Source organism: Kogia breviceps, chromosome 10 (genome assembly GCF_026419965.1).
Source record: "Kogia breviceps isolate mKogBre1 chromosome 10, mKogBre1 haplotype 1, whole genome shotgun sequence".
Lineage (NCBI taxonomy): Eukaryota > Metazoa > Chordata > Mammalia > Artiodactyla > Physeteridae > Kogia > Kogia breviceps.
Window position 1 is genome coordinate 32,758,927 of NC_081319.1, and position 16,515 is coordinate 32,775,441.

A 16,515-nucleotide genomic window follows, 5' to 3' on the forward strand; every position below is an offset into this window, starting at 1 on the left:
TTTATTTTATTCCCAATTCAGTCAATCCCTTGTGGCTGTGTGACTGGTAGCTTCTTCCATTTTGTATAATCAGGTTTCAGTGTATTCTGTTCTCAGTCGAGAGCAGACCATTCTAAAACACCCAAGTGCAGTGTTCCCTGATTCTCTGTGGAGGCATGTGCTGCTGAGGATGCACGTGGACCAAATGATTTGAAAGGATAAATTGTGCTAGGAGGGACAGCTGGGGTTACCAGGGAGCTCAGCAAATGTATTTTCTGTTTCTGTCTGGAAGTCACATCTCTGCAAGGCTTGACTGCTGAAAATCATTGTTCTCATCGAGAACAGAAAGAGGAGGGGGTCCGTGTTCTTTTCCTGAAGACCTGGTGCCCTTGGTCGGATGTCCCTGTAGGTTTTACCCAGCAGCTGAATGTGGGATTCCTCGTCTCAGCCTCATCTTCAGTCAGATGGCAGACCCAGCTGTTAGCTTTGCTTGCCTGCAACGTGTTTGATCATCTCAGATTCAGCTGGAACACACTGTCCTTCCTTTGAGATTGAGATCTGTGCATCCTTTTCCATCTCTGTACTGCTTTTTCCTCTTCTGGGAAGCTAAGATAATGCTGAGCTTCAAGGGATGACAAGTAGATAAGAGAGAGGACATGTCAGTGGATCTGTGTATGGTCCTTTCTGGAAGCCAAAAGTAACATGTTATTTTGGGGAGAAATTCTACCCTCCACCTCTGACATGGCTTGAACACCCAGAATTCCTTTCATTGTCTAATCCCAGATAGTACTGGGATCAGGCAAGATTGGAGACTAGCTCTTTTAGCCTGTAACTCAGCAATGTGGGGTGGGGAGGGGAGGGTGGGAGGAGTTTGATGTAGACCTCAAGACCTACCCACTTGGGTGCACTTCCACCACTCAGGTTCTTATCTTAGGACTTCATGGTTGATGTTTTTCTCTACTTGGATGTAGCCTTGGATCTTGCCAAACCACTCCCAGTTTTGCTCTATCCAGCCGGAGCTTGACTAAACAGATGATAAAACTGCCGGAAGAAAGGGAAGGCAGGAATGTAGAATCAAAATGTGGTCTCATAGCAGCCCAAGTCCTCGGTGGCCAGAGCATGTCATTGGTGAGATAGTGTCAGGTAACCTGGAGCACCAGCTTTGTCCCTGGGAGGCTCAGAGCAAAATCCAGTGCTGCAGGGAATGAATGAGAGCAGGCGAACAGGCTGGGGTTTGGTGGGGGGGGGGGGGAGGGAGATCACACCTATCCTTGGACATCACAGTTTCAAGGCAATAATTTGATATTTACAGGCAGCAACTTATGGGACAGGCTTGTACCGAGCACATTACACACATGATCTCATGTCACCTTCCCAACAACCCTGTGAGAGGGTCGGAGAGCCACCTTCACTTCACAGGGCATGAGACCAAGCCCGCGGAGGTTACATCGTTGGCCCAAGGTCATAGGGTATTCAGTTCATAGGGCACTGTCTTCTGGCGGGAAAGGTTGGCTCATATTTTATCCTTAGATCCTTTGCAAAGAATCAACACATTTGGGAGGCCAGAGTGATAAAAACTTTGTCACTTTCAGCAGAGGCTTTCTGCTCATCCTTAAACACCAGGGAAGCCTCAGCAAATGTCCTTAAAGTGCCCTTGAGGTCTGTACACACCAGTTCCCAAACCCTGAAGCAGAGGTGGAATCCCCAGTGCATTCTTCTCCCCCTACCCCTCCAACCCAGCCCAAGGGGAAACCAGGGAATCCCTTTTACAAAGATAAACAAATACAGAATTTATATCCCACCCAAGGGTTTCCAAGAAGTCAAAAGGAAATGACTGACTGAGACCCCAGAACCACAGAGCCCTTCCTCTGGGCCTGTGGCTGTGATTAGGCCACCACTGCCACCTCCGGTTGACTTCTTGGCGTCCCCCGCCCAGGAATGTGTAGCTCAGACCCCATTTTCCAGACCTGGAAATGGGTGTGGCAGGCTGTGGGCACATTTCTTCTGTGGCATTCTTGGCAAAAAGGCATAACCTGGCTCTACTCATGAGAAAACATCTTCTGGGCCTAAGATTGGCTTCCCTGTAAGGGCCACAGAGGCTTGAGTCTGCTGGCAGCTCTCACACTTTGCCAGGAGGTCGAACTGTTAAAGCGCTTCAGCTCTGAGCATCTGGCCCTTTCTCCTTGACAGAGTAAGAGCTTTGCTTGATGATCAGAAGGCATATGTGGATCCAGAGACCGCAGAGAGAGCTAAATATTTAGCTTCCTCTTTCTCTGAAGGTCTGTAGTGCCATGTCTGGGTATGACCAAAATGAGTTTCAGGCGATGGGCTAGCATTTGCTAAAAGGAACTTATCGGGGTGAGGGTGTGCATTTCTCCTTCTGCCCAAGGTTAAGTAATAGTAACATCCTGTGTAAGAGAACGTGAATGTGGTTTTCTACTAAACTCCAATATTTTAGGGCTATTTATTAGATATTTTTAATCATGGGCCAATTTAACCAGTAGCAGACTAATAAAATAAATTTGGGCTTGCTGCCAGGACAAATGTTGACTTACCCTTATAATGTTGACTAAAGCGAATAACTTTGAAAGTAATTGAGGAGTGAAACCTTAGCCAAGAATACAGTGTCTGAAACAGTGGTTCTGTTTTATTTTACTGGCACTGCTAAGAGATTTTGTTCATAACCTAGGCTGCTGCCCACCTCGGCTCTCGGAGAGTCCCATATTTTACTGAATTATTTTCCAAGGTTTTGTTTTGTTTTTTGTTTTTCGGCCCATAAACCACCATTCAGCAAAAATGAATATCCCCATGGCAGGGAAGAACAGGCTACTTTTCCAATGTGGGAGCAAACAGTCAATGATAATAAGAGGAATAAAGATAATAACTTGCTTGAGGTGCTCCCTCAGAAACAAAATGGTATGCCAGTAACGTTTGCCCACTTAGCGTTTGTAGTAAAATGAATTGCTCCTCCAGGCTATACTGGATGAAATCCATCTAACCCGCCCCACACTCACCTTTCCTTCATTTTGTCATTCAGTTTATACAAATATTAGAGAGCGATAGTATTTTGCCAGCATGTGCTTTGAACTTGAAGGAAGCAGGGGAGGCCTGGAAGAAATGAAGCCAGGATGACCAGATGAATTGTCATAAAGTGTGATTTCTTTCTCTTCTCATTTTTTTACTTGCATTTGATGGGAGCTGTGTTTGGGGCTGGAACTGAGCATCCTTTCAGAGGCTTATGCCAGCAGTGTCTGAGCTTAGTCCAGCGTCCCCCTCTGAGGCTCCTGCCCTAAGCAAGACCCCCCTAAAAGCAACCACCTCACAGGCTGACCTTGGCCAGAGGCCGTAGCTGCTGACTGGCTCAAGCCAAAACGGATTTGATATACATGGAATAAAGATCATCTCCCCAACCTTAATGTGTTCAGTTTTACAGCCCCAAGTGTCGATGGTTTAATCTGTGGATCTGTCCAGACCATTTTGTGTGTGATGTCTCCATCAATGCTTTTTAGCGTTGCCACGAGGGGAGGCTGGAGAAATCGTCAGCTCCCCAACACAACAATCCAACACCCTGTCTACAGCTTGGCCATCAGACTGAACTAACTCAGAGTGTCCTGTGGATTTTATTTATCCAGGCTCTCCTTAGTCCCCAGTAGCAAAAATACAAACAAAACAAAACAAAGCCCCCCAAAAGCATTTTTTTCTTTTAAAGAAGGAAATTAGGATGTTTTCCTTATAGCATCGGATGCGGAGAGAGTTGGGCCATTTCATCAAAAAGGAAATCTAATCTCCCTTGGGTGCACAGTGCAAGGCAACCAAACCTGCAGCTGGAGGAAGTAAACACAAGGGTGTGGCCTCCACCTTTGAGATGAGCCAGGAGGAAGGTATCAGGGATTCTTCCCAGAGCTGTTCCTGGTGGTTTGGCAGAGTCCACAAAGCCTGTGGGACCTTTGTTGAAATCACCTGTAAGCATTTTTAGGGGGAAATTATAGTTCTACTTTTGAAGACCTTTTGCTCACCTTGTGGGTTAGAAACCAATAATTCTGAAATGCCTTTGGCCTAATCAATGAAACCAGGTTTCCTTTGGAATTTGGGCCTCATTATTTGCCTTTTAACTTCTAGTAACAGATGACACCAGGTCAGTTAGCTCTGTGCCAGGGAAAAGAAAACAAACAAAAAAATTTTTAATGGAAATTTTGGAGTTAGGAACCATTATTTCATTATTGTTTTTTTCTATTTCCAAAAAAATAAGATGAAGAGTCACTTGCAGGCTCCAAAGAAGCTCCCCTTCTTGCTCCCCTCTTGCTCAGACAGCTCTGCGAAGGACTCCTCGTTGCTGCCTCTGTGTCCTACACGCCCCTGTGTTCCACTGTGCTCTGCCTGCTGAACACCTCACCAGCCCCACTCCAGCCAAGGCTTCCTCTCTTGGGTGCTCTGCCTGGATCAACCTTCTTGTTCTCTCTGTACATCCAGGAGACATTCCCCCAAGGGTGACACGTGTACCCTTCAGTGAAGCCCACTTTGCAGATGCTGGGTAAACACTTGCAGAGCTGAATTCCAGAGGATGCACGTAGTCACAGAGTCTCTTCCATTTATGTGTATTCTTTACAAAGGGAGTAGTAGTAACTTTACAATGGAGAAAGCCAGCAGATACCTCCTGTAGGGCTGTTGTAACAAAGTACCACAAGAGGCGAGGCTTGGAACAACAGACATTTATTTCTTACTCTTCTGCAAACTAGAAGTCGAAAATCAAGGCATTAGTAGGGCCATGCTCCCTCTGAAACCTGCAGGAGAATTCTTCCTTGCCTCTTCCTAGCTTCTGGTGTTTGCCATCCATCTTTGGTGTTCTCTGGCTTGTAGATGCATCACTCTAATCACTGCCCCCATCATCATACGCTGTCTCCCTGTATGTCTCTGTCTAAATTTCCCTTCTTATAAGGACACCAACGATTGCATTTAGGGCCCACTGCAATCTAATATGACCTCATCCTAACCTGATTACATCTGCCAAAATCTTAGCTCCAAATAAGGTCACTTTCACAGGTTTGGGGGTAGAACTTCAACATATCTTTTTGTGGGGGACACAATTCAACCCATGTACCACCTTGACCAACTGGTCCAGGTTAATGTCACCAGTTATAAGATATAGTGACATCATGTCCCCCAGATATGATGCACCAGGAAGGGCACATCACTTCTGTTGTATTCTTGCCAAAAATGCATAATCTGAATCCAAACATGAGAAAGCATCAGACATGTCTAAATTGAGAGATACACTACAAAATAACTGACCAGCACTCTTCAAAAGTATCATTGTCACAAAAGACTGAGGAACTGTCACCGATTGGAGGAAGCTATAGTGATATGACAACAAAATACAGTGAAAGGGTGGGAAGGCCTTGGCAGTAGGAGGTGTCAAGGGAAGTGAGAACATGAGAATATTTGTGGTGACCTAGAAGTTTTTTTTCTAACATCTTTATTAGAGTATAATTGCTTTACAATGGTGTGTCAGTTTCTGCTTTATAACAAAGTGAATCAGCTATACACATACAGACGTTCCCATATCTCTTCCCTCTTGCGTCTCCCTCCCTCCCACCCTCCCTATCCCACCCCTCTAGGTGGTCACAGAGCACCGAGCTGATCTCCCTGTGCTATGCAGCTGCTTCCCCCAGCTATCTATTCTACATTTGGTAGTGTATATATGTCCATGCCACTCTCTCACTTTGTCCCAGCTTACCCTTCCCCCTCCCCATATCCTCAAGTCCATTCTCAAGTAGGTCTGTGTCTTTATTCCTGACTTGCCCCTAGGTTCTTCATAACCATTTTTTTGTTTGTTTTTTAGATTCCATATATATGTGTTAGCATACGGTGTTCGTTTTTCTCTTTCTGACTTACTTCATTCTGTATGACAGACTCTAGGTCCATCCACCTCACTACAGATAACTCAGTTTCATTTCTTTTTATGGCTGAGTAATATTCCATTGTATATATGTGCCACATCTTCTGTATCCATTCATCTGTTGATGGACACTTAGGTTCCTTCCATGTCCTGGCTATTGTAGATAGAGCTACAGTGAACATTGTGGTACATGACTCTTTTTGAATTATGGTTTTCTCAGGGTATATGCCCAGTAGTGGGATTGCTGGGTCTTTAAGTTTAAATGTTTCAGCTCTCAGTTTCCCAGCCACGTGGACCTTTCCCTATTCTGGCCTATATCAGTTGAGAATTATTGAAATTCAGTAGTGGGATTTTTTTTTCATTTAACCAGGTTTCTTCTAATTACTGTTGATTCTAGATGATGTCTGCCTCTTCAGTATCCTTTCTCACTAGGCCCTCACTAACAACTGAAGTAAAAATCTCAGATGGCACCTGTCTGCTGCAGTTCAGCATTCACTAGTACATTCGCAAAACTGTTTTCTGTCCATTGAAATAAATCTTTGTATTATGGAGCATTTTGACCACATACCATCTTAAAATCAGACTTCTGCCCCTTATTTTTGACTCAGTAGTACTTGGAAGTGGAACTCAGGATCTAAACATTTTTGAATGTTGCCTAGTATAGTAAAGGTGCTGTCAGAAAACAGTATTTTGGAAATTAATTTTCTAGAATCTTCTACAGTGCCTCTTCTCTACTGAGCAAAATACTTAATTGAAAATTGGGGAATCTCCAGCACAACTCATGTTCCTTTTTCTAATGAGCAGGGGGGGAAAAATGACCTCAAGCCCTCAAGAATGGTTTCTGTATTTGTTAATGGTTGAAAAAAAGCAAAAGAAGAAGAATATTTTGTGACGTGTGAAAATTACATGAAATTCGAATTTTAATGTCTATAGATGAAGGTTTAATGGAACATAGTCACATTCACTTATTTACATACTGTTTATGGCTGATGGTAGAGATGAATAGTTGTGACAAAGACTGGACAGCCCTCAAATCCTAAAATATTTAACCATCTGGCCCCTTACAAAACAGTTAGCCAAGCCCTGGAGTAGGGCATGGGCTCTGGATCCAGCCTCCCTAGCCTAGGTTTAAATCCTGGCCACCTTTTTTAGCTTTCCCCATCTTTAAGATAAGGATCACAATAGTGGCTACCTTGCACAGCTGTTAGGAGAATAAATTAGTAAATACCTGTAAAGCACAGAGAAGAGTCCCTGCAATAAATATGAGCTCATTATTATTATGTAATAATTCTAGAGCTTCTCCATCACTCTGAGATCGTAGCTTCCTGTTTAACATGAGGATGATGAAAGCCTCCTAGAGGGTTACTGTTGGATGATGCGTGACCCCTGGGTATGCAGTTTCCATAAGGTTTCCTGGTGTTTCTAAACATTTGAAAGACTTTTTCTCTGTGTGTGTGTGTGTGTGTGTGTGTGTGTGTGTGTGTGTGTGTGTGTGTGTGGTACGTGGGCCTCTCACTGTTGTGGCCTCTCCCGTTGCAGAGCACAGGCTCCAGATGCACAGGCTCAGCGGCCATGGCTCACAGACCCAGCCGCTCCGCGGCATGTGGGATCTTCCCGGACCGGGTCACGAACCCGTGTCCCCTGCATTGGCAGGTGGATTCTCAACCACTGTGCCACCAGGGAAGCCCTGAAAGACTTTTTTTTATGATTCCATCAACTCATGGGCAAAAGCATCTGCTAGCACAGTCGTTTCTCACCTCTCTTTTGCTCCTGGCCAGGTGTAGAGCATCCAAGAGCAGTGCTGCCCTGTAATAGAGCAGTCAGTCCTGCACTAATGGCTGCATTTCTGGCCCCTCCTGGGCCATGTTTGTGACTCAGTAAAAGCAGAGTCTCAGGGAAGCTATAGATGTGATGTGAAAGACTCTCCTACTGCTCTCCAACCCCACTCTGGCTGCAAAAATGAAGTTCAGGGAGAATGAGTGAGGGTTTCCTGTATGCCACATCTATTAGAATGGAACTGTTTTTTAAGGAATAACAAATAGTGCCAAATTATATTGATATGATAGGCATTTTCTTACATTGCATATAATGTGCTTTGGTTTTTATCTTTTGGGGGGAAGACTGAGAGGATAAGAACTCTATCCCCTAGGGAAGGAATATTAAAATCTATTTAATTAAATCTCACATTAAAAATAAAATTACATGGAGTGCTTTATTCTCCTTTGTTTGTAATTCAAGCATAAGAGATATTAAAATTGCTGAATCAATTCCTTTATGAAAAATATGACCTCTATACCTTTCTTCATTCTCTCCTTCCCTTCTTCCCACCTCTTCCTTCTTTTTTCCCATTTCTTGTCCTCTGGAAAGGTGGAGAGAAAATATGTGATAAAAGTCAGTACTCATTCATGATAAAAATTCACAGCAACCTTAGCACAGAAAGGAACTTTTTCTACTTGATAAAGGGTGTCTCTTCCATGCTCTCAGCAAATGCAATACTTAATGATGAAACCTTCATAATAATTACTTTATAATTTGGAATTAGACTATGGTACCTGCTATTTCAGCTTGTAATCAACAATATAAGCGTAGTCCTAGCCAGTGCAATAAGACAAGAAAAACAAAAAAAGCCGTAAGGTCTGGAAAACATGCAAAAAGATTGTTATTCAGAAAATACTACCCACACAGAATACTCATTGCCTTTTTCTTTTTTGTTTTATTTTTTTAACCTCTTTAGTGAGATGTCCTCCTGCCCTGTCTTAAAATTGCATGGTGAGGGTGGTGTCTGCACTTGAAACAGGACACTTCATTCCTGGGTTTAGCAGTGACCTTGCCCAGCTTAGTCTGGCAGCTGAGTTGTTGGATTAGGAAGCTTCTGCAGGTTGTGTTCTGTCATCTTTCTGTAAAGCCTGAAAGCATCCCTCTTATTGCATTTGCTAGTTCTCAGTAGAGCTATTTAACTAGAATCTGGAAACATTTTCCCTGAGGCTCCTTTTAGACAGCAGTAAAATGTAGCTCCAGACATACTGAGTAAATGGAAAAGAAAAATCAAATTAGGCCAAGAATTTTTTTAATCTCCTATTCTCACTGAAGCCCTCAAGGAGAACACCATAATTCATATTTGACTCATGTGGGTCAGGCATAAAGCCTCCTCTATAGATTCAATAACCTGTAAATGTTCTGGTTGTGAAATTACACCTGCCTGCTTTGCTGGATCAAGCACTAAATCATGCAGCAGTGGTTTCTGTTTTGATTGTTCATTACTTGGGAATGTCAGATTGCCAGAGAGCAGCCCAGTGTTTACTTCCAAGTGGGCGCCTTAGGAAAGGAGTTTTAATTACAATCTCATGTAGCAACACTGCACACAACTTGCAGAGGGGCCAACATTTGCACTGTGCATACATCTTATAGAGGTGCAGAAAAACACCCATCTGACTGGCTCATGTAAAATGGGCAGCAAAGTCAGCAGAACCTTAGAAAAGATGACACAGCAAGTGGAACAGAGCCGAATCTTCCCTCATCCTGCCAAGCATGCAGGGCTCCCTGCCCCTTTTTAAAGCAAGAGAAGCCAACTGGCGTTTGCCCTTCAACTTCCCTAGTTTGATATAGAATCTGTGACCTAACAGATTTAGCTGTTAATAAAACAGAGACCTAGGAGTCAATGGGCTCTGAGGTACATGCAGGATTATCTGAGACCAAGTCCTGATCCCCTAGGAAATCCCCCATCTTCTCACTTGCTGCAGTGCAGTTTGTGCCACCAAAGGTGGTATGTGGCATTTCCAGCCAAAGCAGGAGCCATTCAGGAGATGCTCAAGAGGCTCTGTGTGTGTGTGTGTGTGTGTGTGTGTGTGTGTGTGTGTGTGTGTGTGTGTATTCAGTATGCCCGCTGGTAGTGGAGCTCTGACGTAAAAAAAATATTTTAAAAATCCTCCTCTGGGCACAGATACTCAGGAGCCAGGCACTGGACACAGGGAGCAGCATCCTTGAAGGGTGCTGTCACCTGGAAGCAGAAGGGCTATTGGATCTTTCTCTTCAGCATTTAAATAATTGTAATGCGATGTCTCTCATGTTGAGAGATTCATCCTTTGCATTTTGGAACTAAGCCTTACCAGGGTTCGGAGAGTTTCCTGCTGTCTGTTCAGCTCAGCATACCAAGAGGCTGGAGAGGTACCCGGCAGCCCAGATTCATTCTCCGTCTTGGAAGTATTTGCTTCGAGAAATCATGAAGTCACTCCTGGCCACGTTGTGGAATTGTTTTGTGCTTTTTAAAAAGCCTTTTAATTTTTCTATTTGAATGCCAGAAAGGTTGGGTCTGTTTCAGAGAATGCTTCTGATTTCTGAGGCTGGCAAGGGCATAAACTGACATGAGAGTTTCTCGGCAGAACTCCAAATTCAGGCAAGATTTTTCCAAGCACCTACTATGTTCAAAACACCCTGCAGGGGTATTCTGGAGAATCTGAAGTTCTGGCTTAACTCTCCAAACTTTGAAGGCAATGGCTGAAAAAGAAAGATGAGCATCCTGAGGCTCCCTTTGGAAATGATTGAGTTTTGCCACAACCATTGGCAAGTTTGGTTTTTTCCATCAAAATTTGGTGTCTTCATGTGCTGTCAAGCATCTCCTGCAGGTCAGATGGAGCTTAGGAAGACAAGGGTAACTGTTCTCTTTGTCTTTGGAAAGCGTTTTGTCTGTCATCTCTCTTTTCCACAGCCTGTTGTTTTTATTTATGTAATTCTCATCTGCAGAGTCATTGGTATGGGTAGGCTCCCCTCATCCATCAGCTTGGTTTGGGGTAACTAGCAGATGTGCACATTTTATGTGGAGGTGATTTTCAAAATTTGTGGCTATGTATAGTTTAAAAACTGATGCTCATGGTAGGGTTTTCTCTCTATACATTTTCTTTTGCTGTCTGGTTGTTATTTACAACTATTAATTTGTGCATTTCAAATATACTGTAGATACAAAGATGCTTTGTTAAGAGCCTAGCAATAGAATAACTTCTTTAAACAATATTTTTTTAACTTGGTGTACTTAAAAAAAGAATATTTTTTTGTGCTTTAGAAAAGCCATTGCATATTAGAAATTTGGAGAGTGGCTTCAGGTAAGCTGGAGAAAAGGTGTTTTAAAAAGGTAAAACCAGGGCTTCCCTGGTGGCGCAGTGGTTGAGAGTCCGCCTGCCGATGCAGGGGACACGGGTTCGTGCCCTGGTCCGGGAAGCTCCCACATTCCACGGAGCGGCTAGACCCATGAGCCATGGCCGCTGAGCCTGCGCGTCCGGAGCCTGTGCTCCGCAACGGGAGAGGCCACAACAGTGAGAGAACTGTGTACCGCCAAAAAAAAAAAAAAGAAAAGATGAAACCAGAAGCATCAAAAGACAACTGCCTGACAAGGTCATTGGATGGGAAATCCGAGGCAGCTTTTCTCTACAGGAGGGGTTGAAGAGAATGATGCTACTTAGTGGAAGCCTCTGATTTAAAAGCTGGCAGATATATTTGGGGTGAAGGGAAATGAGAGATCCCCGCGCATTTGCTGTCCACTCTGAGGCTGCTTCTGTTGACATCCCTCTGCTATTCCTCCTTCGCTGGCTCCTAAGCCAGGTCACCTCCACACGGCTGGAGTGAGAGCACTGTATCGGTGTGCAGCCAGCAGCTTGTGGAGTGGGACGTGACTGTATAGTGGAGTTACGTTGTCTTCATAATCGACCTTGACAATTTCCTTTCCTTTTTTTTTTTAACCCTACAGGAGCCTAGTAATAAACGAGTCAAACCTCTTTCCAGAGTCACATCCCTAGCCAACCTCATCCCACCTGTGAAGACCACACCGTTAAAGCGCTTCAGCCAAACCCTGCAGGTAAGAAGGACACAGTGGGCTCATGTTTGCAGAAAACCACGTTGTGTGGCAGGAGCCATCCCTGTCCTACATAGAACCTCCCCTGGTTTCAGATTGACATGAATCAATGCTTATTTCAACAGAATAGAGCAAGTGAGGGGACTGAAAGGAAGAAAGAGATGTTTTCAAGCTGTAAATTGGTGTCAGGCAGAGTTCCTTAAGGTGTAACTGGAGGAGTCATCTCTGTTAGGCTCCTCACAATTATATTTCACAGTCCTATGCCCCATCCAGATGCGCTATCATGGGTTTTGTCCTAAAATATCTATGGGCCTTCCAAGGGAACCAGCACATGATGTAAGTTGGAGGGCAGGAGAGCCTAGTGATTTAGACCAGGGTCTGCAAACTATAGCATGTGGGAAAAAACTCAGCCCTCCCCCTGATTTCTTATGGCCCTGGAGCTAAGAATGGTTTTTACTTTTTAAAATGGCTGGGAAAAAAATAAAAGAGGAATGCTATTTCATGACCCATGAAAATTATATGATATTGAAATTTCGGTGTCTATAACTAAAGTTTTGCTGGAACACGGGCATGCCTAAATGTTGATGTGTTTTCTGTAGCTGCCATTGCACTACAAAGGCAGAGTTGAGTAGTTGTGAAAGGGACCATATCGCCCACAACACCAAAAATATTTACTATTTGGCCTTTACAGAAAATGTTTGTTGACCCCTGACTGAGAACAAGGGCCCTGGAATAGAAGTATCTCACTTCTGTCCTTGGCTCTGTCACTCAGACTTTGTCACCTTGGGCAGATAACTTCATATCTCTCTAGGTCTTGCTTTTATTCCTCATGGATACATTGGGGGATGATGCTACCAGCTCCTTTATAGAATCATTGTAAAGATTTACAGGATAGTGCATTTAAAGGACTTAGCGTAGTGCCTTGGTCTGTAGTTAGTAATCACTAACTTCCTAACCAGCTAAGGTGTAAATATTAACTACTATAATAATTCTTTGGTTAACAGGTGGTTTGTAGTTCTTGTTCGTAAACTCCTGATAAAGTTTATCTTTTAAAGTGAAAATCGAGATTTGTCTTAAGGCCTTGGACCCAATATGATAATCATAAAAATCCTCTTGTAGACTGAGGCCCACGAAAGTCATGCCATGAAAAGGCTCACCTTGTTCAGCTGAGGAGTAGTTTTTTTTTTCCGGTACGCGGGCCTCTCACTCACCGTTGCGGCCTCTCCCGTTGCGGAGCACAGGCTCCGGACGCGCAGGCTCAGCGGCCATGGCTCTCGGGCCCAGCCGCTCCACGGCATGTGGGATCTTCCCGGACCGGGGCACGAACCCGTGTCCCCTGCATCGGCAGGCGGACTCTCAACCACTGCGCCACCAGGGAAGCCCTGAGGAGTAGTCTTGAGTCTGCCAGTTTCTTACATGTCCTGAATACTTTTGCTTAGTGGTATTTTTATCTTGACTTTCTGAGTCATTAAGAAAATTGTGGGGCTTCCCTGGTGGCGCAACGGTTGAGAGTCCGCCTGCCGATGCAGGGGACACGGGTTCGTGCCCCGGTCCGGGAAGATCCCACATGCCGTGGAGCGGCTGGGCCCGAGAGCCATGGCCGCTGAGCCTGCGCGTCCGGAGCCTGTGCTCCGCAACGGGAGAGGCCGCAACGGTGAGTGAGAGGCCCGCGTACCGGAAAAAAAGAAAAAGAAAATTGTGGACCAGGAAATTCCCTGGTCGTGCAGTGGTTAGGACCCTGCACTTTCACTACCAAGGGCATGGGTTCAATCCCTGGTTGGGGAACTAAGACCCCACAAGCCATCTGGTGTGGCCAAAAAAAAAATGAGTTTCTAAAAAAAAAAAAAAAAAAAATGTGGACCAGCACCCAAGGCTTATGTCCCATGCTATGAAATCTATGATTTGAGAACTGTTTGAAGTCTCCCTCACCCACTCCTGTCATTGTTACCACACCATTCAGGCAACGTGCTATGACTTTGCACAGCCCAAGCTCTTCTCCCCACTTTCCTACAGGTGCCGTCACTCACCAGTGCTAATCCCTCCCTGCCCATTCCTCTGTTAACTCTGCTAATATTTCTCCCGAATGAACACCTCATCATCGCATTAGCTATGGGTTTGGTTCTGTGCTGGAATCTCTGAGCCCCTGGTTATCCTCTGATCCCCTTTGTGGGAGAATGGAGGAGAAAAAAAAATAAGGTCGTCTTGGGGAGCCAGATGAAGGTCTTTGAAGCTAGTGAAGAAAAGTGTGTTCACCTTCTCTCCCCAGTGACCAGTCCCTAAGCCCTCTGGCCAAGTTCATCACAGGCTTCCACTGGAAGATCATCACTGTCCTAGCCCTGCACGTCTGGTCTTTTGCTGAGTTCTGCTTTTAGAAAATTCTTTAGCCTGTCTCTTACCATTTCACGCTTTCCTTCCTGTCCCAGTGGCTGTGGCTTAAGTTCACTGTAGTTATTTCAACCTCTGTGTTGCCAGCCAACTCTTCCCATTGTCTCTCTGAGGAGAGTCCACCGTCTGCCCCAAGAAGGGCTTCACTCATTCCACAGGAGTTAAGTGGGCCCTCATCATGCACCAGGCTCTAACTCCTGCCCTCATGTTGCTTACATCCTGGATAGAGTTGCCTTCTGGCAACTTTGTGGCCACGTCTGGCCCTCGATTGTGTTTTGTTTGGGTGCACATTGTTTTGAGCTAATGTTTAGAAATCAAAACAGTCCATGTAAGAATCTGGACTTCTGGCTTCTTTTGAGGAATTGGAAGGCCTAGCAGTGCTGGGCCTATGTTTCCACATGGCACTTATGAGCTGTACCTAAGTAGCCAGCCAACTGTCATCTACAAATGTCCCCACTTCTCCCAGTTGTCCTCCCAACACCTGGCCTCTTCACTCACTGCCATCAGCTTGCCTGGCCTATAGACTCTGTGTTTATGCTCATGGGTCCAGGGAGAGCACTGTCTATGCCTCCTCACCACAGCCCAGCCCCGACTCAAAGCACAATGCTTTAAGATCTTCCACTGTCATATCTTCAAAATCTTTCCGTCGGCTTCCCAGGCAACCTTTATTTCTCTTCTCCTGTTTCTGCCCTACACAGATCTCACACAGGGAACACTACAGGAAATATTTGATCACCTTGCAAATTTGCATTGACCTAGAGAACTGGGACAGAAGGAAATCAAGCCATGTCTGAAATCCAACAGACTGAGGCCCGGCAAAGATGAGAAAGCCAGATGTGAGGGAGAGAAATCTGACAGGTGGAAATTGGTTTCTAAAACCTCAAAAAAATTTTTTGACAAAATGATTTTTTATTTACTTGTGTAAAATATGATAAATAGCTAACTTCAGGTTCCATTTATTGGACAGAAACAACCTGGTAGAAACAGAATAATTATTCATAATGGTTATGCACATGAACATAGAGAGAACTTGAACAGTGTCTTTATGCTGTGAGTGTGTCCTTGGCAGGGGGAGTGGTCAGCAAATGGAAATATGTCCCTGAGGTTGTATGCAAAGTTAGACAGCCATGTTTGCAGGATGACCTGCAAAGCATGGAAAATGCCGTCTTGCCCCCATGTATCTCCCTGTAAGTCACCTTGGCACATGCAGTGCAAGTTCTGCAGAATTATTTTCAGTCCTAGCATCCCAATAATTGCCTCATGACTTTATTGCTCCCTTCCCCAGGTAGAGCGGGATAGATGTTGATGTAGCCTGAGGAGCAGGGAGGATTGGGGTGGGGAGGGGGTGGAGGCCCCAAAGGAGTACTTAGTGGGCCAACTTCACATCCTTTCCCATTTTGCCTGTGGTGGTCTTGATGCCCATTCTAAGAGGGGAGAAACAGAAAACAAGGAGTACAGGGCTCCCCAAGCCTCTCGGTAGTCATTTATTCCTTGCCCATATGTGTGTATTATTTTTTTCTACTTCCCAAAACAACTCATTGCTGTAATTGAGCAGCTTCCTTCTCTGTGGCAGTATCCCTTGTCCCTGGCTCCTGACAACTTAGAGACATACACATCCCTGCGATATCCAGTTAGGTCTCTCAGGTTGGGTTCCTTTTATCATAGGAGGAGAGTTGAGTTAGGCCCAAACATGATGCTTTAATCAATAATAGAACACTTGGCAGTCCTTCCTCTGGCTTCCTTGGAGGCCACAGGTTAGCCCAAGGGGATATCGAGAGAGCTCGGGGCAGGCAGCCTCTTCCAAAAAGCTTAAGAGCCCAGTCACAAATGTGAGTGGTCCTTGCAGCGACAGTTCAACAAGACACTGCAGGACTTGTTCTCTGTGGCCTCCCTGCCCCCCATTCCCCCTGTGGGCTGGGGGCTCGGGCCTCAGCACAAAGGCAGCATTTATGGAGGTCAGAGAGGGAGAGCCGACTGCACGGCACTCCATTTGCTTCTGACCAGGGAGGTTAGCGCTGCTGGTAGACTGGAGCGCAGATGTCTAGCTCCCTCTGGGCCTATAAATCCCCTCACTGGGCTGCCCGGCTCTGGAATGGGCTGGTGTGTGCGCACTCCTCATGTGGAGTGACGAAGGCGAGCTACCTTGGCCGGTCGCTAGTTCCTTACACTGTAACTGAGCCCTGCGTTCTCTTTGAACATGAACTGTATTTCTTTTCCATTATAAAGTGTATGTTCATTATGGAAAAATACAGAAAAGAGGAAGGAGAAAGATTCCACTCCCAAACAACCCCTGTTAATATTTTATAATTTCCTTTCAGTGTTATTCTAGGTCTGTCTGTGAAACTTACACAATCTGGACCTAATTTGGTGTTACAGTCTTTCCAGCCTTATCTTTGTGTTTTCTGTTTACCTT

General features: G+C 45.0%; 1 protein-coding gene across 13 annotated transcripts in view; it reads left to right on the plus strand.

Moving 5' to 3' along the window:
* The window catches only part of ARHGEF3 (Rho guanine nucleotide exchange factor 3), a 316,825-nt gene that overhangs the window by 265,310 nt on the left and 35,000 nt on the right, over positions 1 to 16,515 (plus strand). For 12 of the 13 annotated variants that reach the window (XM_067043854.1, XM_067043858.1, XM_067043855.1 and 9 more), the window contains one exon: positions 11,613 to 11,720. In XM_067043854.1, the coding sequence (XP_066899955.1) occupies positions 11,613 to 11,720 (108 nt within the window). Of the gene's footprint in view, positions 1 to 9,809; positions 10,524 to 11,612; positions 11,721 to 16,515 lie in introns of those variants that run through there. The other variant, XM_067043857.1, reaches the window with a different exon arrangement.